The 27,161-nt window shown below is 47.3% G+C and overlaps 12 protein-coding genes across 12 annotated transcripts; 7 read left to right on the forward strand and 5 right to left on the reverse strand.

Annotated features, from left to right (window-relative positions):
- Window positions 1-430: 430 nt before the first annotated feature.
- Window positions 431-1,839, reverse strand: N7469_007002 (survival factor 1 family protein; the record flags this gene model as incomplete). Its single annotated transcript, XM_056645920.1, has 5 exons — window positions 431-529; window positions 582-958; window positions 1,016-1,440; window positions 1,546-1,761; window positions 1,820-1,839. 5 exons carry the CDS (start codon window positions 1,837-1,839, stop codon window positions 431-433), a joined length of 1,137 nt encoding a protein of 378 aa, XP_056499361.1.
- Window positions 1,840-2,310: 471 nt separating this feature from the next.
- N7469_007003 (mitochondrial 54S ribosomal protein uL11m) lies at window positions 2,311-2,861 on the forward strand (the record flags this gene model as incomplete). The annotated part of the gene is made up of 2 exons (XM_056645921.1): window positions 2,311-2,439; window positions 2,529-2,861. The coding sequence occupies 2 exons, from the start codon at window positions 2,311-2,313 to the stop codon at window positions 2,859-2,861; spliced, it is 462 nt and encodes a 153-aa protein (XP_056499362.1).
- A 1,624-nt stretch (window positions 2,862-4,485) lies between these two features.
- Window positions 4,486-7,331, forward strand: N7469_007004 (uncharacterized protein; the record flags this gene model as incomplete). Its single annotated transcript, XM_056645922.1, has 3 exons — window positions 4,486-4,597; window positions 4,696-4,994; window positions 5,196-7,331. Exons 1-3 carry the CDS (start codon window positions 4,546-4,548, stop codon window positions 7,329-7,331), a joined length of 2,487 nt encoding a protein of 828 aa, XP_056499363.1. The 5' UTR covers window positions 4,486-4,545.
- An 851-nt stretch (window positions 7,332-8,182) lies between these two features.
- On the forward strand, window positions 8,183-9,298 carry N7469_007005 (putative mitochondrial carrier protein (Pet8); the record flags this gene model as incomplete). Its single annotated transcript, XM_056645923.1, has 3 exons — window positions 8,183-8,242; window positions 8,311-8,443; window positions 8,553-9,298. The coding sequence occupies 3 exons, from the start codon at window positions 8,183-8,185 to the stop codon at window positions 9,296-9,298; spliced, it is 939 nt and encodes a 312-aa protein (XP_056499364.1).
- Window positions 9,299-9,525: 227 nt separating this feature from the next.
- On the reverse strand, window positions 9,526-10,244 carry N7469_007006 (cupin domain-containing protein; the record flags this gene model as incomplete). Its single annotated transcript, XM_056645924.1, has 2 exons — window positions 9,526-9,636; window positions 9,702-10,244. The coding sequence occupies 2 exons, from the start codon at window positions 10,242-10,244 to the stop codon at window positions 9,526-9,528; spliced, it is 654 nt and encodes a 217-aa protein (XP_056499365.1).
- Window positions 10,245-11,020: 776 nt separating this feature from the next.
- Window positions 11,021-14,582, forward strand: N7469_007007 (WD repeat protein; the record flags this gene model as incomplete). Its single annotated transcript, XM_056645925.1, has 8 exons — window positions 11,021-11,057; window positions 11,132-11,210; window positions 11,383-12,580; window positions 12,651-12,867; window positions 12,925-13,862; window positions 13,926-14,014; window positions 14,082-14,271; window positions 14,325-14,582. The coding sequence occupies 8 exons, from the start codon at window positions 11,021-11,023 to the stop codon at window positions 14,580-14,582; spliced, it is 3,006 nt and encodes a 1,001-aa protein (XP_056499366.1).
- Window positions 14,583-15,405: 823 nt separating this feature from the next.
- N7469_007008 (tetratricopeptide repeat protein) lies at window positions 15,406-17,139 on the forward strand (the record flags this gene model as incomplete). Its single annotated transcript, XM_056645926.1, has 1 exon — window positions 15,406-17,139. The coding sequence occupies one exon, from the start codon at window positions 15,406-15,408 to the stop codon at window positions 17,137-17,139; it is 1,734 nt and encodes a 577-aa protein (XP_056499367.1).
- A 671-nt stretch (window positions 17,140-17,810) lies between these two features.
- N7469_007009 (uncharacterized protein) lies at window positions 17,811-20,233 on the forward strand (the record flags this gene model as incomplete). Its single annotated transcript, XM_056645927.1, is given in 8 exon segments — window positions 17,811-17,857; window positions 17,909-17,954; window positions 18,019-18,458; window positions 18,489-19,083; window positions 19,131-19,169; window positions 19,189-19,293; window positions 19,353-19,597; window positions 19,645-20,233. 8 exon segments carry the CDS (start codon window positions 17,811-17,813, stop codon window positions 20,231-20,233), a joined length of 2,106 nt encoding a protein of 701 aa, XP_056499368.1.
- A 76-nt stretch (window positions 20,234-20,309) lies between these two features.
- On the reverse strand, window positions 20,310-21,592 carry N7469_007010 (D-mandelate dehydrogenase-like dehydrogenase; the record flags this gene model as incomplete). The annotated part of the gene is made up of 5 exons (XM_056645928.1): window positions 20,310-20,454; window positions 20,523-20,888; window positions 20,943-21,109; window positions 21,163-21,215; window positions 21,274-21,592. The coding sequence occupies 5 exons, from the start codon at window positions 21,590-21,592 to the stop codon at window positions 20,310-20,312; spliced, it is 1,050 nt and encodes a 349-aa protein (XP_056499369.1).
- A 456-nt stretch (window positions 21,593-22,048) lies between these two features.
- Window positions 22,049-24,089, forward strand: N7469_007011 (Zn(II)2Cys6 transcription factor; the record flags this gene model as incomplete). Its single annotated transcript, XM_056645929.1, has 4 exons — window positions 22,049-22,128; window positions 22,183-23,105; window positions 23,166-23,657; window positions 23,710-24,089. 4 exons carry the CDS (start codon window positions 22,049-22,051, stop codon window positions 24,087-24,089), a joined length of 1,875 nt encoding a protein of 624 aa, XP_056499370.1.
- A 60-nt stretch (window positions 24,090-24,149) lies between these two features.
- Window positions 24,150-25,170, reverse strand: N7469_007012 (dihydrodipicolinate synthase family protein; the record flags this gene model as incomplete). The annotated part of the gene is made up of 2 exons (XM_056645930.1): window positions 24,150-24,410; window positions 24,469-25,170. 2 exons carry the CDS (start codon window positions 25,168-25,170, stop codon window positions 24,150-24,152), a joined length of 963 nt encoding a protein of 320 aa, XP_056499371.1.
- An 827-nt stretch (window positions 25,171-25,997) lies between these two features.
- On the reverse strand, window positions 25,998-26,291 carry N7469_007013 (uncharacterized protein; the record flags this gene model as incomplete). The annotated part of the gene is made up of 1 exon (XM_056645931.1): window positions 25,998-26,291. One exon carries the CDS (start codon window positions 26,289-26,291, stop codon window positions 25,998-26,000), a length of 294 nt encoding a protein of 97 aa, XP_056499372.1.
- Window positions 26,292-27,161: the final 870 nt, after the last annotated feature.

Here is a 27,161-nt window from a genome sequence, read left to right on the forward strand (position 1 = left end):
AAAGTTGAATATCCCTGGGACTATTGGTACTTCCAGCCATTAAGTTATTGTCCAGCTGTATAAACCTTCATCAGGGCTTCATGCCTCTTCTCTTCAAGATCACGATTCGGAGGTTCGAATCGTGATCTGGAAGAACATGTACGAGGCCTACCTAATGTACCATGCCAGACGGCAATGTACAACTGAAGTAGTAGTCTACTGAAGCGGACCTGACAGCGTGATACTAGCCTTCATGAGTCTGATGGAATAATATAGTCAATAGCATTAAGTATCCAGTATACAATCTGTGGAATGTCTGGTTCGCGCGGGAGCCATATTCGACTGCCCTCAGTGTAATATAGAATAACTCGAACAAAAACGCCAACGAATCCCCACATAGGGTGATGTTCCTATGTACGTAGGTCGTGAAAAAAGACGCCCTTTATCGAACTTAGGAGATGAAGGTCGACTCTGAGAACATGAAGCCCTCCTCAGTGGTCTCGGTATCGCCAATCTTCAGCTTCAGGGAAAGCTTCTCCCGGGGAGAGAACTAGAAAGTGTTAGAGCAAGCTAATTGATGCTCGGGTATAAAGAAAGCATACCTGGAAGATGTATGGTCGAGCACCGGCAACACTACCGGCAATAGACTTGATAAAGCCTGGGACCTCACCCATCACATCAACACGGTCCAATCGCTTACCGAGAGGACCATCGACCTGGGCATGAATGTCCTGGCCGTCAGCGGACTTGCCGGTCCACTCCCACTTGATAGAGGTAGGCTCGGGCCACTCGCTCTCAGGGTCCTGCTCTGAGCTGGTGTGGGTAATCTTGTTGGTGGCTCCGCCGTAGACAATCTCTCCGTCCTTCAGAATGCCACCAACATTAACCACAGTGGAGCCGTATGAAGGGGGAGTGGTGTACTCCATCATGATGGCGGAGAATGAGGGGGTCTGGAAGTTAATGAAGTTCCAACGAGAAGCTACAATATATTAGAATCTGATAAGTGGTATAACATAACGAGGAATTCTTTTCATACCGACGTGTTGTGGCTTCATTCCTTGCAGAGCGGGGATGAAAACACCACGACCAGCCAAGTCATAGGTCTTCTCCTTGGTAGTAATAGTACCCTCAACGGCACAGCGAGCCCAGAAAGCGTGGCTCACGGAGCCCCAGGGGTTCTTGGGGTCAGTTCCAAAGGTTGAAGTGCCGTTCTTTCCAACAGCGAAACCCGGGGCCTTGCGGGTGAATTTAAGGTCGACGGCGCAGTTGGGGTTAACAGTGGACTTGATGGAGTATGAGTCGCCCTCCTCGTTCAGAGTGATGGTCAGGTTATCAGCGGCAATAGAAAGCATTTGCTCGTCAAAAATGATGTTGGAGAGAGAGTCCGAGTGCCAGATGTGGTCCCCATCGCCTTGGAGGTTGAATATCTTGGTGTTGAAATGCGCGGTAGTATGAATGCCCCTGTACATGTCGAAGCATACCGTAAATGATTAGCAAATGTGGAATATAACAGATATATAACCAATAAATCTCTCTTGCAAGCGAACTTGCAACCGATCAACTTACGCGATGTTGCTGTAGATCAACTGAACCATAACCAATGACCCGTCGTCAGCCATGATGTAGAAGGTCTGGGTCTCGACGTTGGTGTACTGATAGGCTTTCCATCGCAGATCATCCTTTGTCATGACGGTGTAGGGAGTCTCTTCAGCCTGCTGGGCGACGGACTGAATGGCCTCGGGGCCATAGATGGGTTCTTGCGTACCCACGGCCGCTGAAAGACTGCCCGCATTCATCCCGTTAGCTACCCCGCCACAGTAAAAAAGGGCGGATAACATACGTTGACTTGAGCCAGTTCATAGTGAAAATAATTCAAAAAGAGGAAATAATGTATGGTTTCACGCAAATTGTCAGAAAGCGAGTACCAAAAAGAAGAGGAAATGGAAAAGGGAGGTGAAGAAGAAGGAAGATCGACGCGGGGCCCAGAGTTTAGCTCGGATGCAAATGGGAGCCGCCCGGATGAGGTGACAAACAGAACCGACGAGTAAACGAGGACAGTATAATATCTATATTAGTGAGAAGCGAAAAGATGTGATTTATTGATCAGATGATCCTCAAATCATAGTCTGAGTAGATTATCAATATAATCAGCAAAAAAGAAAGAATGAAAGACGCTGACCCCCGGCGCTTACCAGCTCGCTTGGCGCTCCCTCGGCCAATCAGCGGTGAAGCAGGAAAATCTTCCGTCTTCAGCGAAAGTCGCGACTTTCTCGTCCTCCGCCGAGTTCAGCAGTCTCCTTCCCACATAAACACCAAAATCTACTTCCCATCATGGCCAAGAACGCACTGGCTAAGGAGCAATTCGTCAAGCTCATCGTCGGGGCTGGTCAAGCCAGTCCCAGTCCCCCTGTTGGTCCAGCCCTGGGTAGTAAGGGTGTCAAGAGTATGGACTTTTGCAAGGTGAGCTTTTCCCCCATGATGACCGGAATTGGACTGGGCTTTGCAATCGGGATTTGGATCTCTCTTACTGACGAATAAATCTACTTTAGGAATTTAACGCACGTACTGCTCACATGAATGTCGGAGTCCCCATTCCCGCGCGCGTCACTGTTCGTCCTGATCGATCCTTTGCTTTTGATTTGCGCACCCCGACTACCACCTATCTTCTCCTTAACGCTGCCAATGTCGAACCGCGAAAGAACCGCCTCCGTGGAGCTATGCGTCCCGGTCATGAGTCCTGTGGTCAGATCTCATTGAAGCATGTCTATGAGATTGCTCAGATTAAGCATACCGAGACCCGATTGTCTGGCTTGAGTCTGCAGGGTCTGTGCAAGAGTGTTATCTCGCAGGCTAAGTCTATTGGTATTAAGGTTGTCCCTTAAGTTACGAGATATCACCTTTTCAAACGCGGGATTGAGTTGGACTTGTAACGCCACGGACACGACAGCTTTGTTCTAGCCTCTGTCCATCCATGTGAGCGAGCCCATCGTGGAGGATGGATCGGACAGCATTGGCTTGTTATTATATCATCTTTGTTTTCTTTCTACTTTTTTATGGGCGTTTCATCTAGGGGAGAAGGCTATGCTTCCCTGCTGTATTATACCTGATCACTTGATGCATGTGACTCGAGCGATATATGCATAGAACAATGGACACTAGATATCTTTATTTCCTATCATCAAATTAGTAGTTACCGGGTCGGTTGACCGGCTGGAATATTCCTCCTCACTGCTAATAATTATACAGTAGTGTATTGAAGTAATCTGACACCCCTTACTACCTAGTATTGCCTTGGTGGTTGTCATCATCTGACAGCGCCAAGTTCGGCTGTCCTTTTATTGCCCGGTTGACCAAGTTCCAAGAGTTCTCAAAACTTGGAATCTTCGCGGTACTTGTGACTATGTATTACCTAGGCAGTGATATAAGTAGTACGCCTGGGCACTAGTATACTAGATATCTATAATGCAGTTGAGTCCTACTACTGTATATATGGTTCAACAAATATCGTAGTGATCGGAATGCCAGATGTTGTACATACATACTACATACTTCGTAAATATCATCGATCTGCACTTTGGCTATGTCACTCGCAAGAATACCTGCATGTCGGACGCTGTGTGACCAAGTAGATGTGCACATGGCAAGCTCAAACGAATATAGTACTGTATGACTAGTAGTAGTAGTAGTAGTAGTAGTAGTAGTAGTAGTAGTAGTAGTAGTAGTTATTTTCAATAACTATAAATATACAACTATATAATTGTAGAACCACTACTCCGTAAATAATTGAATGATCTCGATAATAGATGAACTAACCAATTCAGGCAAACTTCCAGAATCTCCAAAAGAACGTGGCGCATCTGTTCGCGGGAAGTCGGCACAGGCTTGCATCAACAGCGACATCATCTTTGGTACTCCGCGGACTTCCGAGCTCTGTACATGTCGGTATAAGCTGGTAGCTGGTAGCTAGTAAAACATGATCGAGAAATATACAAAATGTGGACAGAGTTAATGTATTACTATAACTAGTACTAGTACAGTAGTAGACTCAGACAAGACACAAAGAGAGAGCTACTAATGCTGAGTGATGACTCTTCAGTTGGCCCAGACTTTCCCCAACTCCAACCTTCCCTTCCCCTCTTCTCTTCTTCTTCTTCTCCCTCTTTTTTCCTCTCTACTCCTCCTCTTCTTTTCTCTCTTCCTCTTCCTAAATATCATCTCTCCCTTACTGTCTTTTACTTCCTTGGATTTATTGGTGGGACCCCGCTTATCGCACGGATTCGGTGCCGAAAACTTAGAAAAAAAAAAGATTTGCCTCACCCACGTAATCGACGCTTTCTGTTCGATTGCTTTTCTGCTTCCGGACTTTTCCACCCCCACAGAGTCATTTCAACCACCAAATATTATCTCCATTAATCAACATCTACACCTGCGGAACCTTACATTGCAGTTGGGATTTCAACTTTCATCTCCCCGCAGTTCAGACCTATCCCCTCCCTCCTCCTTCTCCTCCCCTCCCCCCGAGGGGTATGCCGTCCCACTAGGCTTCCGACTTGGTGTTGATTGAGTATGACGTCTGAGCAGGCCCATTCGGCCTCACCCGCCAACTCCATGGATTCAGGTATGTCTTGGCTAGACTCCTCCCCTCCAATCCAAATGATAATCCCCCATCCCTTCAAATTCTTTCCCTTGCTGACTCCGCATGCTCGAACGCGACAGACTCCCATGCTATGCACACCTCCGCCGCCAAGATGCCGGGCCAAGCGGAGACCGCTGACTCCGACGCCAAGTCAAAATCACAGCCTGGCCAAGTTCGCTTCTCCTCCGTCACGCAGGAGATTGCCCCTTCACAGTCCGAACTCTCTCCCGTTCCGGAGCAATCTCCGGCAGAGGCTCAGAGAAAAACCAACGACGAGGAGCTGCGGTCGCTGGCCATGAGCTTACAGAGCTCTCAGCTTCAGGAGTCTCGTCTACGTAATAACTTCTCCTTCGAGCCAATGTCGCTTCCTTCCTCAAGGGTAGGTCTACGTTTCTTGGTTTTACCCCATTTCCATATGATTTCAAAGCTATTCCAGCTTCAGCTGCAAGACGGGTGCCCTTGGAAAGGAGACTCGGGAGGCTCTTCTATGTCTTTTGATCACCGTTGCCTGCAAGCCTGTTAGCTCGCTGAAGAATCACCGTCCCATGATAAATCCTCAATTAACACGCACTTCATTTAGGTCGCTTCGCGCGAGTCGAGCGATCGCAGTGCTCGGGATGGTCCTGGTTCTTACGTGACCTCGCCCCATGCTTCTCCCCCCGCATCCGCTGTACAGTCGCCTCCCCTTACCCCAGCTGTCACTCAATCCCGCGAATCCCGAGCCAGTGAAACCACCGCCTCTTTAAATGCTATCAGCAATGCCAAGGCATCAGCTATCACTCCCGAAACATCACCTCCTGTCTCTACCCGGGACCAGAATGGCAAGCAGCAGCAAAGTGCCCCATCGTCACGTCCGGGTTCTACCGACCGTCTGTCCATGAAGCAGAGCGGAGCTTCTGAGCCTTCAGCTCTAGTTACCTCATTGCCGCATCACCGTGCCCAATTCTTCGTTGGGACAGATGCCAGCTCACAGGAGGAGAGTCCTCCCCCGACCCCTCGGGAATCCCATACGCCACCGGGTACTATGACGCCTGTAGGTGAGCCTAACGACCCATACGCCCGCAGCAAGCGTCCACCACAATCGAAGAATCTTGCTCAACTAGATCCACGGTTCATCTTTGGGGGTCGTGATTCAAAGCGGTCATTTCGCCCCGGTCCACCACGCTCTGCCAGTGCAAGCGATGTCACCAAGTCGGGCGACAAGAAAGGGATGTTCGGAAGCAGTAAGAAAGATCAGGACCATAAGAGTAATCATGGCCACCATGGCTCCATGTCTGAGCTGAAGCGATTCTTCAAGATGGGCCATCGAAACAAGCGGCCTGATTCGCCCAACTCTGGAAAACGATCGACCCGGAGTTCCGGAAAGAATACACCGTACCAAATGGCACCTGATAATGTTCCCTTCGCCGATGATCACGGATTGAATTCTAAATACGGCAAACTGGGCCGGGTTCTCGGTTCTGGGGCCGGTGGTTCGGTGCGACTGCTAAAACGGAACAGTGACGGTGTGACTTTCGCAGTCAAGCAATTTCGAGACCGTCACAGCTGGGAAAGCTTGAAGGAATACTCGAAGAAGGTCACAGCTGAATTCTGTATCGGTTCTACCCTGCATCATGGTAATATCATCGAGACCCTTGATATCATTCAAGAAGGACAACACTGGTACGAAGTAATGGAGTATGCTCCATTTGACCTGTTTGCAATTGTCATGACAGGCAAAATGACGAAGGAGGAGATTGCTTGTTCTTTCAAGCAGATTCTTAGCGGCGTGGCTTACCTGCATGGAATGGGATTAGCCCATCGGGATCTCAAGCTGGACAATGTGGTGGTCAATGATCGCGGTATCATGAAGTTGATTGACTTTGGAAGTGCCGTGGTTTTCCGCTATCCATTTGAGAATGACATTGTCCCAGCTTCAGGGATTGTTGGTTCGGATCCTTACCTTGCCCCCGAGGTATACGACGAGAAGAAGTACGACCCTCGCCCCACGGATGTTTGGTCGCTGGCGATCATCTTCTGTTGCATGACTTTACGTCGCTTCCCGTGGAAGCAACCGCGCAGCACGGACAACTCTTATCGGTTGTTTGTTTCCACTCCCACGCCTGGTACTCCGGTTCCCGATGTCGATCCTCGACGTCGACCTAAGTCTAGCCCCGATCTTCCCTCCGCCGCTCATGAACACAAACAACCTGACCAGAAGCCGGCCCCTCCGACTTCAAATGGACCGACACCCCAGCAGCCAGCTAAATTGACTGTTCCCGCAGAGGAGCAAAATGGAACAAACGGAAACAAGTCCGACAAATCGGATAAACCCGAGTCGCCAAAGGACACTGATAGCCCAACGGATGCTCAGAAGCAAACCAGTCAGACCAGCAACAAAAACTACAAGCCCACCCGAACGACCAGCAAAGAAGCCCCGCCTCTCCCGCCAGGTTCGCAGCCACCACCACCCAAGCAGGAAGTCATCAAGGGTCCTTGGCGCCTTCTCCGCATTTTGCCGCGGGAAAGTCGATTTATCATCGGCCGTATGCTCAAGGTTGATCCGAAGGAACGAGCAACTCTTGATGAAGTTCTTGCTGATGAGTGGGTGCGCAACATCATGGCATGCGTACAAGAAGGCTCAGGCGAAGTTATCCCTGCGACCAACCACAAGCACATTCTTGAGCCTCCTTCTCAGAGTCCTGCTGTCGCTAGTAAAGGTGCCAAGGGTAAATAATCGCAACATCTATGTACCAATTCCATTCGACTGTGCATATTATTCCCGACGGTTGAACTTTGACGAGTCAATATTGTCTTTTGCTCCAGGCAAGCTTCCACCAAAATATCCGAGAATTATGGAAGGATTTCAGGGCCTGAGGTCGCTGCAAATGGCGTCGACCTTTGTACGACTCATTGTCTTTTATTAGTTTTATATTCGCTGTTAATATGCGGTTTCTTTAATCCTGCACTGTCTTGGTCCCCGTGGTCATGATTCTTTTTCTTCTTCGATGAATGCTGTGGGATGAAGCAGTGGTTTTTCAAAGGCGTTCTTGGAGGGACTCGCGTTCGTTGGCAAAATTTGCCTATTCAGCTGGCTATGATTAGATTATTTTATCTCTTAGATTTGTCGTGGATCGTCCAGTGTCGGGTATCTTCTGGGGGGGTCTTCATTTTTTGATGGCTGAGTCTTTGCGCGGTAAACCTGTACTTAAGAGCCCCCAATTCAGTAGATACAATTTTCTGAATATAAGAATATACCATCTTCATTATCCAATTTAACACTAGAAATGCAACTACTGGATTACCCGAGGATAGAACGTCTGATAATAGAATAGTAGCTGGCTCAGACCCGATGATGCCCTAAGTCAACCTCCGGTCCGGCGATATCGGAATGGCCTGACTGTTGGATCGTCAATTGCGGAGCTCTCTCCACGGGCATTCTTGCACTTACCGGTGAACAGCCTCAGCTCTCTCCCTTCCCTCAATCACCCCTGGTCGTGCGCTGAAGTCATTGCAAAACACATTATGCTTGCGCAATAGAACAGACACGCTCCACGCACATTTTAGTCCTACAATTCCTCTCATATCATGGCCGAACAAGCCGAGCGAGAGACATCAGTCTCCTCTCTATGGACAAGGTCCCTTCTGGTACGAAGCACACCTCCAATCCTCAAGTTACATAGACAAAAAAAAAAGACTGATTCTCCCTTTTAAAGTCCGGCGCCGTCGCAGGTCTAACAGTTGACTGCTCCCTGTATCCCCTCGATACCATCAAAACCCGTCTCCAAAAGGCACGCGATCACACCGCACCGCAAGCCTCTCGACTCTCCCTCCGTCAAACAGTCCGAGGTATCTACGCAGGACTACCATCCGTACTATTCGGCTCTGCTCCCTCAGCAGCCTCCTTCTTCATCGTCTACGACGGCGTCAAACGCTCTCTTCTCCCCCCCCTCCCCAGACTCCGCACCCGCTTCCCGCACCCATGTCTTCCTCACACACTCCGTCGCCTCGTCACTAGGTGAAATCGCCGCATGTGCCGTGCGCGTCCCGACAGAAGTCGTCAAACAGCGAGCTCAGGCCGGTTTATTCGGAGGATCAAGTCGTCTCGCGCTGAAGGATATCTTGTCCCTTCGTCATGCACCCGTTTCAACTGCCGTCCCTGCTGCCGGTACAAATGCCATTATCCCTTCACCGACCGGTACTAGTCCTGCCCCCGCGGCTGCGAAGGGAGGGTATGGACAGGTATTTCGGGAATTGTACCGGGGAGCTGGTATAACTATTGCGCGAGAGATCCCATTTACCGTCCTTCAGTTCACGATGTGGGAATCTATGAAGGAAAATTATGCGCAGCGATATCTTCGACAGAAGGATGCGGGTTCGGGACTTGTGAAACAGGATCAAATTCCTGCATCTACGAGCGCGATGTTTGGTAGTGTTGCTGGTGCGATTGCGGCTGGATTGACGACTCCATTGGATGTGATTAAAACTCGAGTTATGCTTGCTCGCCGTGGAGATGGAGGGTCTAATGCCCCGATTCGAGTACGGGATATTGTGCGGGGAATTGCGCAGGAGGGCTTTGGTGCTTTTTGGCGTGGTATTGGACCTCGGGTAGCTTGGATTGGCATTGGTGGTGCGGTGTTCTTGGGAAGTTATCAGTGGGCTTGGAATACGCTTGAAGGGACGAGGGAGGCTGAGAAGGAGTGATGTGCTGGACAGCCTTGTGGATTGTAAATGTTGGTTTCTTTGTCAAGTGTCAATTGGATTATTTACTGTATATTATCAAGGTCATATAGAGGGGAATCTAGATATAGAATTGGCAAAAGTGATTATCTCAGTCCTAGCTTTTGGGCATGGCTGTACATTTCCAATCTTCGAAATGTATCAAGGTTCAATTATCATGATTGCTTTGGAAAGTAATCATGATAGTATAGTTATTTGACCATCCACTCTAGCGCATGTACCTGATCCTCTTCCAAAAGATTGACCAATTGATCTTTTCGTAGATAGTCATGGTCTCTGAACTCAAACCCAGGAACAACAACCTACCACCATACCTTATCAGTGCATGTCCAATGCCTCATTCAGGAGGGGGAATATATCTACATACCTCACTAATTAACAAGCCACCCGAATACCCATCTTGGTCCTGATCCAATGAGTCCGGTAGTAAGAAACTAGCCTTATACTTCCCACCATCAACAACCCACTGCATACGCTCCCCACATTCCACATTGGGGCCCACTACAAAGGTCTCAATTTCCGCTTTGCAATTACCGACATCCCCATCATGACCATTCAGGTCTTCGCTCGCAGGATGAATAATGACATATCGCCCCCTTCCTCGATGCCATGTATGCGTTGTCCGGCCTGAATTGCGGTGGAAGGCACCTAGTGGGGAGTCTGGGGTCAGCAAGTAGTATATGGCTGAACTTGCGGCGCGAGTGTCTTCATCTTGAGTCTGTCCTGTGGTGGTGCTGACTGATTGGAATGGATTTGGAATTCGGAGGGTGCTTCGATCTGTTTCTCTGAAATATCCTCCTTCAGGGTGGGGGTGGAGGTTGAAGTGGCTGAGCAAGGAGTGGATTGCTGGGTCTTCTTTATGAGTGTGGTTGGTGTAGACAGGTTGGATTTGATTGAGTGGGATGTCCATGACTTTCTGAAGACTAGAAAGAGCTCGAGTGGCAGAGGAATGGTTAGGTGGTAAGTGGTAATATTGTAGATACTGGGAGAGCATCAACATTGAATGATATTACGTCGAGTCTGTCTATGACATCAGTCTAGCATGTTTATGCTGTGGATATCATTGAAAGTGCGATATATGTATCAATAGATCTGAACAGAGACATTCTTTGAATCTGAGAACCCTTCTACCTTCGAGTAGTAAATAAGTCAGTTAGTTATACTACGTATGAATGCTGCTTATAGTATGGATAGTAACTAGTCAGTGCTGTAGTACAGAGAAGTACAAATGGAAGATGATGTGAGATGAAAGTCAATTTATTCCAGATTCAACTTCTTATACTCCCACTTTCTCAGAAAACACAAATCAATCCACAATCTTCATCTCCTCCTACTCTTATTTATTGTATGAATACATACATCCGGGGATACACGGCCGACAGCCGATACTGCGCTATGGCGTCGCGAACCGAAATGCCCCTGGCGGATCCTCTTCTCCCCCCCCAACTTGAACTTCCCCTCACTCAATCCTTTCATCCTTGGGTACTTAATATTATTTGCGTGCGTATTATTCTTTTTCACTTACCATCAAGTTCATTTTCTCTCTACTTAATTTGTTCTGTGGTATACTAGTGACGTCGTTTTCCATCCACCCCCACCCGACAACGTGTGATCGGCCCTCGATTGAAGCGCAGATAAGCTCCGCATCTCCTCCGCAATTTCACTCTTCTTCCCCAAACTGCATGTATGGCACGGAAACTGAGCCACCAGAGGGTCACCTATGGTGAGTTGGTCCATCTTCAAATTCAGCCTCCACATTTTTTTCCACCTTGCAGTTTTGACTGATATCGTTTTTAGTGCTTCCTCTCCCCGATGCCCCCGGTGGGCACCGGCTGGGGGTCAATGGTCTGACTGTTGACCGTCAAAACTCTATTCTGTAAGCTTTCATACCCTTTGTCCTCACTTTCAGAAGAATGGACTGTTGAACACTTCGTGTATTGGCCATTTCTGCTGCTGTGATCCCTCTGGGGTTGTCTGCGGCTTCGCTCGTTCGTTTATGTGGGTTGCACAGCTTGCTAACCGTGACCTCTGTTTGCGCCCTCATACAGGTATTCCGCTGGCCGCGACGGCGTCATTTGTTCTTGGGATCTTGATTTCCCTCTCAATCCTCTCTCTTCGCAGAATCCATTTTCTTCTTCCAATCGCAAGCCCGGCCCTACTCGATTTAAGACACAGGTCCAGGCCCACAGCCACTGGATCAACGACATTGTCTTAACCGAGAACAACTCCGCACTTGTCTCAGCGTCCTCCGATACTACTGTGAGGCTCTGGCGTCCGCACTCCGAGTCAACCGAAGTCCCCGAGCGCATCGGGAAACACGCCGACTATGTTAAAGCCGTGGCCAGCCCCGGCGGCCAAGCCAGTTGGGTCGCTTCTGGAGGCTTGGATCATAAGCTCTATCTATGGGATCTGAATGGCGGTGGCGAGGTCCTCAATATCGATGCAGGTGGTGACGATACCACTGAGAAAGGCTCAGTCTATGCTCTTGGGGCAGTTTCGTCGGTGCTTGCCAGCGGAGGACCAGAGAACGTCGTCCGTGTTTGGGATCCAAAATCTGGCAAGTTGGTCACCAAATTCGTTGGTCACACAGATAACGTTCGTGATATCTTGATCAATCAAAATGGGGATACTATCATGACCGCTTCATCGGATCAGACAATCAAGATTTGGTCGTTGACGGCCGGCCGATGCATGAATACATTGACCATGCATAATGATAGTGTGTGGTCTCTCTATTCTGACCAGCCAGACCTGTCAGTTTTTTACTCCAGCGATCGCTCTGGCTTGGTCGCGAAGACAGATATCAGGAGATCTCCAGACCCGGAGCAAGGAACATCCGTTGCAGCGTTGCAGGAGCACGAAGGTGTTGTCAAGGTCGTGGCAGCCGGTGATTTCATCTGGACAGCCACGCCCAAATCTAGTATCAATCGGTGGCGGAACGTCGACACTGAGCTTGAAATTGCGACTGGGCCAGAAAAGCCGTCTGAGGACGGACCTAAACAGATCCCTTACAGTGCTGCCTTACAACTTTCTGCCACATCTACGTTATTGAGAAGTCCTACTAGCGATATTTCCACGCAAAATGGACTGGATTCCGATCCTGGCTTGACAATTCCAGTGCATTCATTACCAGAAGAAAGCATTGAAGGCCAGCATGGTCTTATCAAGTGCTTAATGCTGAATGATCGAAAACGAACCCTCACACAAGATTCAGCGGGAGAAGTTGTGTTGTGGGATCTTTTGAAAGTAAGTTTGACTAGTTTCTCTTTATCGCACTGTTTGAAGCCCTGTATCGTGAAAGCTAACCCGACTGTAGTGTGTTCCCGTGCAAGAATTTGGAAAGCGTCATCTTGACGATGTAGCTACTGAGCTCAATACCACGGAAAGTATATCGCACTGGTGCACAATCGATGTTCGTACTGGTAGACTATCCGTGATTCTGGAACCGAATCGTTGCTTTGATGCCGAAGTCTACGCAGATGAGATCGGTCTTTCAGAAGATGATATGGTAAACTTCAGAGATGATCAAAGAAGTATGTATCCGAAGAAACGTTCCTCACTCCCCGTTTTGGTGCTAACAGTCTCCATAGTTAATCTTGGGAAATGGATTCTGCGTTGGCTCTTTGCATCCTTGGTTGACGAGGAGATCCGGCGAGATAATGAATATCGAGAGAACGCCGTGGCAAAGGCTGAAGAATTCGCAAGAATGAATCCCCCACTAGGTACATCAGCCCCTGGTGACGATGTTCCCCGAAGCGTGGGAATCCCCATTTCGCAGGATCCCTCTTCAACGACTTTGCGGCCTGGTATGGATTTTCCTGGAAGTCCCAGCACCACTGGATTTGGAATTCACGCCGGCACACCATCATCAGCTACGTATCTTAGCACTTCCATGCAGAGTAATTCTCCATTCCCTGCGTTTGATGCCGAGACACCAGATGTCCCGCAAGGAAACCCTGATGCCGTGCCATCATCCTTCTCAGATAGGTCAGACTACTTTTCTACAAGGCCTTCGTATCAGACCCAATCCGAGGATAAACAACCAATGTCACCATCTGAATCTGGAGCACCGCAGTCTCCAGCTGAGCCAGAAGAACGCAAGAAAAGCGGCTCACTATTTGGCAAGAAATTCCGCATGGAGTTTCCCAAGAGAATGGGCCGAACTTCGACGGATGCGAAGCCCCTCATACAGGAGGAAAAGATCGATGAATCTGAGACTTCTGAAGTCAAGGAAGAAAAGGTCTATGAAGCTAACATCAGTGGTGTTATTGAACGAATTCGTCACGAGTATGATGAATTCTTGATAGCCAATCCGGGCAAGGACTTGGTGACAGCTATAACCCCTAGTCTTGAAACAGAAACTCCTCGACTCAGCATCCCTCCGCGTACTGCAGTCTTTATACAAGAGGAGACTGGCGATACTGCCGTCGCTTCGGACTTATACCGAGGCAGTGTCGAACATATCGGGCAGGATATCGAGCGTCTTGAAAAAGCCATCCCCTATTGGCTTGGTGACCTTCTCTTGAAGGTGAGTTGTTACGATCGTTGATTTGAGTCTGTTTGAGTCTGTTCTTTTTCTAATATCATTCAGAACCAAATTCCTTTCAAGGAACAGGTCAAAATCGCTTTTGTTTTGAAGCCTTTTGATGAGACTTTGCCTCCTGTTGTAAAGCCCGAAGTGTAAGTCTATCGACTATTTTTCAAAGCTATCCCGTGCGATCTCAAAATTAACGATGATTCTCTATAGGCCCACTTCCAATGGAGGCCCTCCTCCTGTCAACGGCAACAACAATTCTCGTCTTAATGCTAACCGCATGCTTCGTGCGAAGAAGGTCTTAGCATATGTGGCTGAGCGGATTGATCCTCCCAACCCGGACGAGCCCGAGGTCAATCCCATGCAACCGGAAGAATATCTTGAATTATATTGCCAGAAGATGGTATGATCCCTTCGAACTAAAGTTTTAGTCTCCATCGCTGACAAATAGTTTAGCTGGTGCCATCCAACATGACCCTGGCCACTATGCGAACCCATCTTTGGCGCACTTCTGGTGATATGATCCTTCATTATAAGACAAATGGCAAAAAGGAGATCCGACCGCCGCCCTCTTTGATGGGCAACACTGAGAGCCACGTAGCACCTAGTGGTCCCACCACTCCGAACGTTACGAACGGCGAGACTACGGCCCCTCCCGGCAGCATCCACTCAATGACCAATTCTGGTTCGGTCTCTGGCTCAATCGCGACCTGAAAATGTGTGAGCCCGTCATGTATAGCTGGAGTGGTCTTGTGACTTTTTGTTGTTCTGTTTCTCATTTCATTTCCGTTCCTCTCGTTGCGTACATACAGTTATGCTCGACTGCTAGCGATGACTTGTGTGGCTATTTTTCCCCCCAATTAAACAAGCGAGGCATGCATGATGTAGCCTAGAGTACATATGGAGGAGAGGCTCTCTGATTCCCCTTGCTGCTTGTTTTTTTTTTTTTTGTTTTCCTTATTGGTCTCCAATTACAACATCTACTGGCTCTAACCACATGTCCTTGGCTATACTTCACTAAATATGTAGTGCACATTTGATACAGAAGTAGACTCCAAGTATAAAATGCATAAGCCCGAATGAGTTCGCGACCTGGTCAGATCTCACGTTCTCAGCTACCGGAACCCCTGCAAGGGATGAGATATTGTAAATTCGACCAGGGCCAATGCATCTCCGTACTCCCATATCCATAGATGACTCCGAAGTCTTGATTTTCCTAGTTGCGATAGTGAAGGTCAAGCATCATCATGATCTTCTAAGCTTCTCTTCGTCAAATGGGTACTCTAGCGAACCACATAAGAGGGGCGTTTACGATCACTACAGGGGGCCTAACAAAACTTTACTTTCTCAGTCACATTCGCGTAAATGAGCCTCTTCTTTCCCATGCTTATTTTCAAAGGAGTCTCGCCGTCAAGTCGGTATTCTGCCGTGTGATAGGGAGGTGGTGCGGTGTATAAATGTCGTGTCCCCTCATACGATCCTCCGCCGAGCCCCTCCACAACCCCAAATCTGCACACCCTGCATCATACCATTCAGCATGAGATCTCCCAGCATGGCAGCAGAGGATATCCAACTCCCAAAAAACACGGACTATGCCTTTGACCTGGGCAATTTTGGTCGTATAATTACTACTGATAGTCCTGAAGCTCAAATATGGTTTAATCGAGGTTTGACGTGGGCGTACGCCTTCAATCACAAAGAAGCCGCAACATGTTTTGAGCATGCGATCGCTCACGATGAATCGTGTGCCATGGCTTACTGGGGCCTGGCATATACCTTGGGCCCGAATTACAACCAACCTTGGGAATTCTTCGGTGCAAATCTACCTGCTGTGGTGAAGCGAACATATGACGCTTCACGGAAGGCTCAGTCTCTGGCTGCAAAAGCATCACCAGTCGAACAGGCTTTGATTACAGCTATTCAAGCTCGGTATCATAGTGACAAGCCTGCAAGTATGGAGCAATATGCTTTGCAGAACAAAGCGTATGCGGAGGCGATGGAAATCGCCTATGAAACTTTCAGCGATGATCTGGATGTAGCGGTTGTGTTCGCGGATTCCCTGACCAGTCTCACTCCCTGGAAATTATGGGATTTGGTGACTGGGGAGCCTATGCCAGGGGCGAGAACACTTGATGCAAAACGTGTGCTTGAAACAGCACTCAAGCAAAAGGCTGCATCTCAACATCCTGGTCTATTACACCTATACATTCATCTGGTCGAAATGTCTCCAACACCAGAATTGGGACTGGTACCGGCAGACCATTTGAGAGATTTGATTCCTGAATCAGGTCATGTGCGCCATATGCCTTCTCATCTAGATGTCTTAGTGGGGGATTATCGGGCCGCGATTCGCGCAAACCAGAATGCTTGCGTTGCTGATGAGAAGTATATAAAGGAAGAGGGCTTGTTCAATTTTTACTCAGTCTATCGCATGCACAACTATCACTCCCTCATTTATGCAGCGATGTTTGCCGGTCAGAGGGAGGTTGCGCTGGAAGCCGTTGGTCGAATGGAAGCTACCCTTCCAAGGGAACTCCTCGTTGAGATGGCCGACTACATGGAAATCTTCATGTCAGTCCGCTTGCACGTCATGGTTCGATTTGGCATGTGGGAAGAGATCATCGAGCGGCCGATCCCAGAAGACCCAGTTTTATTTTCCGTTACGACCGCAATAACCCACTATGCAAAGGGCGTCGCATACGCAGCCACGGGTAATGTTCCCAAAGCCGAGAAACAACGCGAGCTATATCGAGCAGCAGAGAAACGTGTTCCGGAAACAAGGCTCGACTGGCCCAATAAATGCATTGATATTCTGGGCGTTGCGTCGGCAATGTTAGATGGCGAGATCGAATACCGACGCGAGAATTACGAGGAGGCGTTTCAACATCTTCGTCGTTCAATCGAAGTAGATGATGGATTGGGATATAGTGAACCTTGGAGCTGGATGCAGCCTGCACGTCATGCATATGCAGCCCTCCTATTGGAGCAGGGCCATGTAGAGGATGCGGCAGATGTATACCGCGCCGATCTAGGTCTTGACAAATCTGTCATGCGCGCGCGTCAGCATCCGAACAATGTGTGGGCCTTGCAAGGTTATCATGAATGCTTGATTCGATTGGGTCGTACGGCTGAAGCCCAGATTATCGAACCACAGTTGAAAATTGCTGTTGCTGTAGCGGATATCCCTGTGCAGTCGTCTTGCTTCTGCCGGACGGATACTTCTAAGGCACCGGAGGTTGGTCCCAAATGCGCAAAGGGAGGTTGTTGCTGAACGGAGGATTTTCAGTGTATTCTGGGTAAATATAGCATCTGCGAGCTAGAAGATAGCATTTGAAGTCTTGTTTGAATATTTTGAAGTATCTAACTCGCAATACCCTTTTTTCCATTCATTCTTTCTTCTTCTACCAGAGGAATACACTACTTATTCCCAATGTACCAATATACAGTGGCTGTCTAGGTACCTAGCTAGGTTGGCTGTGGTTAACAGTACTTTTCCAGGTGGTATAGTGTATGGCATTTTTAACAATGGCCAAATTTGAGGTTCGTGGAACTGAAGTAGAAGTATCACAAATAATATAAATCCATGAAATGTTAATATCATCGTGAAATCTTCTCAAAAATATAATCTGGAAATGATATCAAACTTAGAACCAAAAAAAATCCTCCTGTTTCCAGACGCCGAAATGAGTTGGATATCTCGGCCTTTGAAACGATCAAAGACCGAATTCTGACCACACCTGAAGATTCACCCACTTTCCTTCTTTCCTTCCGGTAAATTCTATGATGAAGTCGGGGATTTCCCTTTCGATTACGTGCAGTATCTAAATTTGCCCATCGTCGATCTCTTTCATTGTCCAAGTGTATTGAAGATCACGTGTTTTATGACGCTTCGTCCGCCAAGATCATAGTTCCCCAGCCTTTCCTCCAGATAAAATCGCCGAGATGCCTAAAATTACGAAGCCTCCTGTAAAGGCGGCCTGTTTGGCATGGTATGGATCCACTTAGTCGAGAATAAAGTAACCGCTAAATTCCAAGTGCAGTCGATCCTCCAAGACTCGTTGTGATGGCCAACAGCCTTGTAAAAGTGTACGTTTATGGAATGAATGCTCTATTCCCTGACAATGAGACTAAAAAGAAGCTCCGAGGATAGTGCTCTGGCAAAGGCCGTGTCTGCAATTATCAGCCTAGTCGCCGCGGTGGTCCACGTAGGGGCGCGCGTTATGAAGAAGCGCAACAACGTCGTTCCAACGGCGATCCACCGTTAGAATGTCTCCCTTCAGAAATGATAGATGGTTTTGGTAGGCGCCATATCCCCATTGCTGTAGATCTCTTGTCCTTTTTATATGAAAGTTTTTATCTAATTTTTAATGTTAACCACTTAATAGACCCGTTCCTCGAAAATATGATGGGCCTGGTCACTCCCTTTGCTGGAGTCCATAACCTGGATTTACCGCCGGACACTTCATCCGATGCAATTGAAAATCGACAAAATTGGGATCTACCCACTCCTAGTGATGGTCCATTCAGCACATCATTAGCTTCGAATACAGAGGGGATCTCTATTCGAGCCTATCAGAACGAAGACGAAATGTAAGTTCAAGAGAATTAAGCCGAATCTAGGAACGTACTTGATCTATTGATTGACCAGAATAGCATCAACGCTTATTACGTATTCATTCATCCATATCTTCCCCTTCTCCCCTCTTCCATAGTTCCACATCGCGAAGATCAGCCGAGTCACTTCCACCCTCCTTGTGAATCAGACCCAAGGAAAAACGACCTTCCCTACTGGCCAGAATCATCCCTGGGGCTTGCCTTATCATCAATTTTTGTCTTGATTCCCCCTTCTCAGGACGAATCTCAGATAAATGAGTCAAATTTCAGTCTCAGAAGATCATATGCGCAGCTCTTTGCTCAATCGGCACTAGCGACTATTGAAAAAGAGATTGATGATCTATGCCCATCTTCGAACTTACGACCTGGAGACATTACGCAACGAACTTCATCAATTCATCCCGATCTGCCAATTCAACTCGACCCAATCCTAGCACTTGTAGTGCTTGCTATCTACGAGTATGTCCAACGGGGCAATATTTCCCGGATGCGAGCTCGTATCAATCAAGCTGTTACGACAGCTATGGATATCTCTCTTCATGCACTTGGAGAGTCTCCAGAGGAGTCTTCTGAAGCGCAAAGGAGAGCCTGGTGGATAACTGTATGTTTTATAATTTTGATATTAAACCTTGCTAATGGAGCTCCTAGATGTTTGTCGCCTACCTATCTTCCAATGTTCATCTTTCTGTAAGATCATCTTCATAAGTCTATCGTGAAATACTTCCAACTAACAACTATTCAGCCACCAGTAATTGCTTGCGATGACATGCGAATAACAACTCCATATCCTCGGTTTGATGTTCACTTGGAAGTAAGTCCGTTCTTGTGATCTTTTCGCTTTGAGTTCAATTTCAACTGACTTGAGTTTAGCCCTGGGGTCTTATGATGCAGGCACAGATGATACTTTTCGCCTCCCATCAAATGGCTCAGAAGATTGAAAGCTCCGTTGATTCGGCTCGTCCACCCAATATCGGCACACAAATTACGGAATTGGATAACTCCATCGTGTCTTTGATGACCCAATCTGATCGTTGTCTACGAACACATTTTGGATCAGATTACGAAGAGCCGATCGCCGAAAATATGTGGAGATTGAGCCGTATTCTCATCTATACGTCAGTTCATTATAACAACACCATTTAATTGAAACTTTACTCACTAGACTCAGTGCTCGAGTTCGACTACATCGCTTCAGAGCTTTCATGGATATTCCGTTATTCTTAGAAAAATACTGCGACCTCGCTTCAATCAATAGCCGCGGGCTTTCCTCCGCACCTTCGCCTGTTTGGGTTGCAGAACGCGAGTCGACTTTCCCTTTTACTGAGCAAGAATCTTCTAAAATTTGCCTCAAAGCCGCCCTTGTTGTTGCAACCTGTTTTCGTCAACTTCCATACCTAGTCCCATCGGGCTTGGGGGCCTGTGAAAGAATAATGACCCGTAAATGGCCTCATACCATTCCATATTTTGTCTGCTGTGCGATGCAAAGCTCATATACTCTTCTAATGCTACTGCATAAACTCCGGGCATGTCTCGCCACCGATCGTCTAGCTAACTGCTACCATCTTCTCGATAAGCCCGAGCCAACAAGTGAGATCTCGGATGCAGAGAGATTGGCCGAGGAGCTACGTCACGCTGTGAAGTCACTTGGTGTGTCATTGAAATCTGACATTATCTTTGAAGGTGTTGGTGACATGGGACGTGAGATTGAAAGTGCATATTTGGCAGCATATCCAGAATGTCTTGCGATCTAATACTATCGAGCCATCCAGATCTGACTGTACAGAATAGATTTGTTTCCACTATATTAAGAAGCAACTTCACTGGAAACTATGACCTCTGTGGTTTCATTAAATGCCTGTTGACTGGAGTCAGCGGCTCATTTCCAGATAGTACTCTTTGAACATTCTCCATGGAGAGCCTCTCGAATCCAATTTGAGTCTCGACTGCACCACCGGCAGTGTGAGCAGTCAACCTATAATGAAATTCACTGATTTAGTATATCCGGCTTGCTCAAGAAGCTTGGAAAGTTAAAGCACATACGTAACATTTCTCATCTGAGCAAGATCCTTGTTGACATTTGGTTCGTTCTCGTGAACATCAAGCCCTGCAGCAGACAAATGTCCCGACTTCAACGCATCGACAAGAGCAATCTCATCCACTAGTGACCCGCGTGCAATATTTATGAACTTGGATCCCTTTTTGAACTTTGCTAGAGTCTGTTTCGTGATGAGTTGTGAGCCACCAAAGGGAGTCGCTAAGACAACACAATCGGCCACGGCTAGTAGTTCAGCAAGCGATTCACAAAATGAAGCATCCACTGCATGTTCTTGCTCTCTCGACTTGCGATAGAGATCATGGTAAAATATCTTCATTCCAAAACAGGCGTAGGCCTTCCTTGCAATTGTGCTGGGGCTGTCAGTGTTGCTTCTTTCTTTTCATTTCTTTCTCTGGATAGCATACTAGCCAATATTCCCCAAGCCGATTATTCCCAGGGTTTGAGTACAAGGGTTATGCGCAGTGGCCGCGGTATTTTGATGGGCCTCAAGCCAAAGCTTAGAATTTCCGGAACGAGCACCGTCCATGGACCATTGCATATTACGACAGACCGATATAATATGAAAAATCGCCTACAATAATTGTTAGTTGTGATATAGGCGACCAAGAACATAGGGATGTGCACCATATCTGCCACGGCTTCACTTGAGGCTTGGGCGCCATTACAATATAGGATGCCTAGTGAATTGCAACTGTTATGAACACGCGCCAGGTACATGATTTTAACGAGACTCACCATTCTCCGCCAAAATATCCACGTCCATCCAGTCATAGCCTGCTCCTGCACTTGCATACACCTTGAGGGATGGCGGCAAAAGTGGAATCAGTTCTGCATCCCATCTTCCCATTTCACCTCCTGTGTTCCAGAATGGACGGAAAATAGCTTGGAAATCTCCCCATTTCTTTTCTCTGAGAGCTTCCAAAAATGCACCTCGTTGTCTTTCTTCTAGCGATGGGCGGATCACCGTAAAATCATTGGCAATTTGGGAATATAGATCTTTGTTGAACTCAATAGGGTCACCAAGGTGGAGAATAATCGGCTTTGTTGAAGTCATTTTATAAAAGTAGTAATCCTCGGAAGCTTTCAATATAGTGTTTTCAAGGTTGCAGGTACGATTTGATGCAATTATTATCTATTCGAAGAACACCTGAATGTCCAATATTAAGGGATCTAGATAGCTGCTCAAGTTTTGTATCTTTGTATCCCTCTCCATGCGATACATCCCCGCACCTGCACAGGGAGATAAACCAGTAGCAACTCTAATCCAAAAGAAGAAAATAGAAGTGCCAGTCTCATCGGATGCTTCCCGAAAAGGCACTTAGCCGAAGCCGATGGCGGGGAAGAAGTGGAGGCTTCCCCGTTTGCCCCGGTTTCTGTCCCGGAGACTTGCCGAGCCCGACATCAACTCTTTGGACGTGCATTTTGCAGTGAGTAACGAAAGAGGGGGATTAACCCCAGTGTCTACGTCTCATGCCGATGGTCAATAGTGATCACTCTGATAGCCCCCATCATGTTTCATCAGTGGGAACAACACCCGCATCTAGATCGGCGCCACCGTCCACGTACGCGTAATGGCTGTCTGACATGCCGGTAAGGACTCAGTCTTCTTGTCCATGGCCGTCCCGAGTACTGAAATCTTGATAGACGACGCAAAGTCCGCTGCGATGAAAGGCGGCCGGAGTGTGGGCATTGCGGTCGATTGCAACTAGATTGCTCTTGGCAGCAGGAAGATGGTTCTAAATTTGGTATTCGAACGAAGAAGATCAAGCATCGTCAAAAGCTTCAGGCCGAACAGTCGCAATCGACAATCGATGAAGCCAAAGTGGTTTCATCGCCAGCCCCAGGCTCACTTATCGAGAATCAGGATGTTTTAACAGGAGACGATTCGGCCTTTAGCCGGATTTTCAACTATGCGAGTTTCATGTGGGATGACTATCCGTCCAGTCTCTCACCGAGTTTGGATACTATCGATTTGAATTCATCACAAGATTTAATCCCATGGCCTGATGCATCTTTCACAGTATCATCGCCATTAGATATCCAATTCCCTACCTCGGTTTTTAGCTCGACGGCACTGATGGAACGTTCTCCAAAGACAAGCATTCCTTCGCCAATGGGATCTTCTCATGTCGCAATGGGATGGAGTGAATCTCAACTAGCCGATTATTTTGCTCGTTCTGCAGCACCGCCAATACTAGCCACGGTGGAAACCAGTGCTCGTTGGCTTTGGATGCGAAAGGAACTTATATCAATGACTTCTTCATCCCGCATGGTCAAATACGGTGTGATAGCTTTCGTTGCCCTAGAACTCGAGTCCTCTGGAACACTAGAGCCATCAACATATATCCAATATTACAAGACAGCAAAGGACAAATTGCAAGATTGCTTGAGAGACATATGTCAAGATCGGAAGATATTGCTCTCACAATTACGGCATATTCTGGCCGTCCTTTTCTTACTATCATATATTGACCTTCTTACCAAGGACGTCTCAAATGCTCATGCAAATCTACGGGAGGGATTCAATGCTCTGCAAATGGTAGAAATGGAATCTCTGAGTGTGACTGGTATTGTTGACCTGAGAACGAGCTCTAGGCTGTGACTCTGCTAATACTTTTACCCTATAGAAAAACGCCTTCTCTCTTGGCTTCGACTGCTAGATGCTCGTGCAGTCAGTGCAGGGGGCGAGGGCCTGTTCTTAGCAGAGGAGGACAGTACCATTAACACCGATCTCCGATCCCCTGATAGTGCAGTCACAGAGGTTGGTAGTGGACTGGACGACGCAGAGGCAGCGCTGGAAGATCTCATCATGCGGCCTGCTTTCGTTTTCTTCCAGAAGGTCCAACTCTTCATGGGCCGAATATCAAGGATTGACCCTTGGCATCGACGCCGCGGAACTGTCGAGGATGAGACAGAGGTCATGTTAATATCAGCCGCCATAAGTCGAGATATCAAAACTCTTTGGCAGCAACGCCCACCGCTCATGGATCATGCCGTGACGGGAAATCTTGCGACACTTTTAGCCCCTGCGCTGGCGGAGACTATAACGCGAACCATGAGGGTTTATCATGCAAACTACTATGCCAGTTTCATTCACCTGCACCGTGTCTCTTATAAGAGTGAGAATGCCCTCTTCATACTAAATAACCTCGAGTCTAACCTTCACTCAAGATCTACCGCGTACCACTGATGTCCTCGATGCCATGAATGAAATTCGCAAAGTAACGCGACTCATCGTGAAACCTCCACCAGCATCATCCCTGTCAGATACTTCTATAATTGATTCATCAGACTCATCGAGTCACGCTACCACGTCACTCCCAGTGAGCATGCTATGGCCTTTATTGATGTTGGGTGTTGAAAGTGAAGACACTGAAGAGCGATCCTGGATTATCTCTTGCATCAAAGGAATGGAGAACGTTGCCTCAAATGCAAAGATCACAGCTGACGTTTTGAGTGAAGTCATACGACAACAAGACGAGGCGAAGCAGAGAATGGATATTCGAAAGGTGATGCATGATACTTTTGATCGTGCCTTTGCTATTGTATAAAACTTCTATGTATAATGATTCAATGCAATGTATGCAATCTATGAGCGTCATAAGTTCGTTTCAGAGTGCCTTTTCCACAATTTCCAGTCCCTTTACTTGTTTGTTGATCCAAGCGCGCTTCTCTTCGTCGACAAACTTTGGGTAAGGTCGACGACACCAAGCACTCTCTTCTGGGTATCCCAAATATTTGGCGACAACCCACTTCGTGCCGTTGATCCCTCCCTTGCCGAAGCCCCATTCCACTACTGAAAGTTGAATTTGCAACTTTTCAGCGTCCTCTCTTTTTCCGGTCCTGTAGAGGTTGAATATCTCTATGCAGGTCTGTTCAAGTATCATCAGCAACTAATCGCTTCAGGCGCTTGGGAAACATTATATCTACCTTCGGGTATAGATTGGCGAGACCCGTAACAGATCCAGCACCACCAACACTGAGGCAAGGGACAAGCCAGTCACTCTGGCCTGCTAGAGCAACAAACTGTGGGTTGTCGTCATCAGCCCGACCAAACTTAGCCGCTGACCTAGCGACAGAAGCAATAGTTCCACAGGTTAATTTCACAGCGACGATGTTTGGATGCTCTCCGAGGGTTTCGAGCATTTCCGATGTGACATTGAGACCACTTGCAACGCCAGGGAAATTGTAAATAATAATGGGAATCGGTGATACTGAAGCCACTTCTTGGAAGAATCCCACAATTGCAGTTGCGTCAAGCGCGAAATGGAAATAAGACGGCACCAGTACAAGAGCATAATCGGCACCCGCATCAGCAGCCAGCTTTGTATCTTCAATTATCGCCTGTGTGCATCCACCAAAGGTACCACAGGTAATTGGCAGACTGGGTCGACCAAGTTTCTGCGCTGTGGATCGAGTGAGGCGTACAAGCTTGCATTTCTCCTCTGGTGTCAAGGTAGCGGCCTCGCCATTTGTGCCAGCAACCACAACTCCGTGGATGCCACTTCTGATGAGAAATTCAAGGTGTCTCTCTTGAAGGCCCCAGTCGACAGACTGTGTGCTGTCTGATTTGAACCACGTCAAGCTAGGGACGTGGATTCCTGGCGGATATGGTGATTGAATGGAGCCCATTTTAATAGAATTATTTGGATGAAAGAATCTTCGTTACAAAGGACAGCAGATTTCGATCCTTTAAATCGCTCAGAACTAACTAGAATCACTTTGGAATTGAACTTGTCTCTTCTCGCAATATCAATTCCAAGACTCGACGGCGATCGGTGATTCCTAAAAAGGAAATTAGCCGAGGGCTCCTTGCCCATCAGATCCACTTCGCAGGTCTGATTTGGCGGTTGAGATGCGAATAGGTGATGAAAAGTATATATAGACATTTCTAAATCAGTTTGTCATGTAACCATTTAACTATTAACAGTTCTGCATCCAGCTGGTGACCGAGTAGAGAATTCATGTTTTACTATGCAGCCACTAGCCGAGTCTAAACCCCTCAACGAGGACCCGATGGGAGCATGGTGTGTGGTGAGAACTAATTCCCTTTGAGCATTCATTACTATTATAGTACTATCGTCAGGACTTTTGTGATCTTACTTCTTTCTGCTTTTATGTCTTGCTTGAAACACGTCGGATACTTGCCAAGTGTCTCATCAAACTTCTCGTGCCCTACTAAGATGAGATGACTAATTTATCTGAATACTGGGGAGAAAAGAACTCATGTAATAGCATTAATCTGATTCAAAGATCATTGACCACGATGTCTCTTCCATCCACAATTTATGGAAGATATGGTAGATTGGTCCTTTCGAGGCTAGTAGAGGTTTACTACCTAGACCCATCATGGGTTTTTAACTTGATCGTCCAATCCATATGTTTAGTCTGAATCAAATGTTAGAGCAATTCCCAGTCCGTACGCAACACCAGACGAAAATAATACATACGTGCAGTAACTACCAGACGCTGAATGAACGGAACTCGTGTCCTTGATACTGGCAGCCGTTGCCACCGGTTGTAATGAACTCGCCGCATCCCGTATTGCTTCCGCCGTGGAATTTCATGTCGTCAGGCATATCTTCCACCAGGAATGATTTGATTGGGTTTGTTAGAAGTAAGCAGCCGATGCTTTCGTCGATTCCGTATGAAAAACCTTCTGCCTGGGTGCATTTGTCGTCTGTGAATCCGGTGACCTTCCAGGCGGCTGCTGTGGAGGCGATGATGATAATAGTTGCAAGAGAAACCTTCATTCTGACTTTTTCGATTATGAGGTCTTGTAGAACTGATATTTGTATAATGCCCGCTCTGGGACGAATGTGCTGTCGATTCCACCTCTCTTATAGTTTTTCAAATGATGTTGGTCGTATTCAAGGCCCCCTGAGTTCTTGAGGCCTGTCCAATCCTTGCCAAATACCTTCTATCGCCCCCTTCAGGCGTCCTCGCCCTCTATGACAATAATTTTCATAGTCATTGTAATGAATCATAATCCAAAGATATTGACCCAACCGGGTCCACATACATTGCGACTTATGGGACGCCTGAGGCCAATACCAAAAGTGTTCCACAGTCTTGAAGGCCTAATCCAAAATTAGACTCTCGATCATACTTCATTTCTTGAAGTGTCTTACTTTTGTCCATTTCCCTTTGGAATCAGGGACGTTTTAGCGCTTCATCTGTTTTTAGGAGGTCAGATTTAGAGCCGAAGTACCGTGGTGTAACATAAGTTCGAGACGACCTGCTGGTGGCTTTAGTTTACCGCATCTCGTTTCTATTATCATTTCAAAGGCTCGGGGGTGGTAGAAAGAGATGTAGAAGAACGGCAGAAAGGAGGGTAGTTTCAAACTCACTGCATGTGAATGTGAATCGTAATGCTTGCAATTCCTGATTTTTGTCTTTTGCTTGCTTTGCTTTTGCTTGGATCTCAACTTGATCAATATATTATATCATGAGAGCTAAAGGCATTATTCATTATATGGATTATCCTTTTTTTTCCAAGATTGCTTCGAATTATCAATTGGAAAGCAAAGCCCTAGATGGAACAAGTTGAGACCTAGGATACGCCGCTAGTCCTCACCTAGGACGATTTTAGACTAGAGATCGATCTTAATATGTCATAGTTA

Source organism: Penicillium citrinum (assembly GCF_028827155.1).
Source record: "Penicillium citrinum strain IBT 23319 chromosome Unknown utg000006l:1.0-3011923.0:1.0-3012962.0, whole genome shotgun sequence".
NCBI lineage: Eukaryota > Fungi > Ascomycota > Eurotiomycetes > Eurotiales > Aspergillaceae > Penicillium > Penicillium citrinum.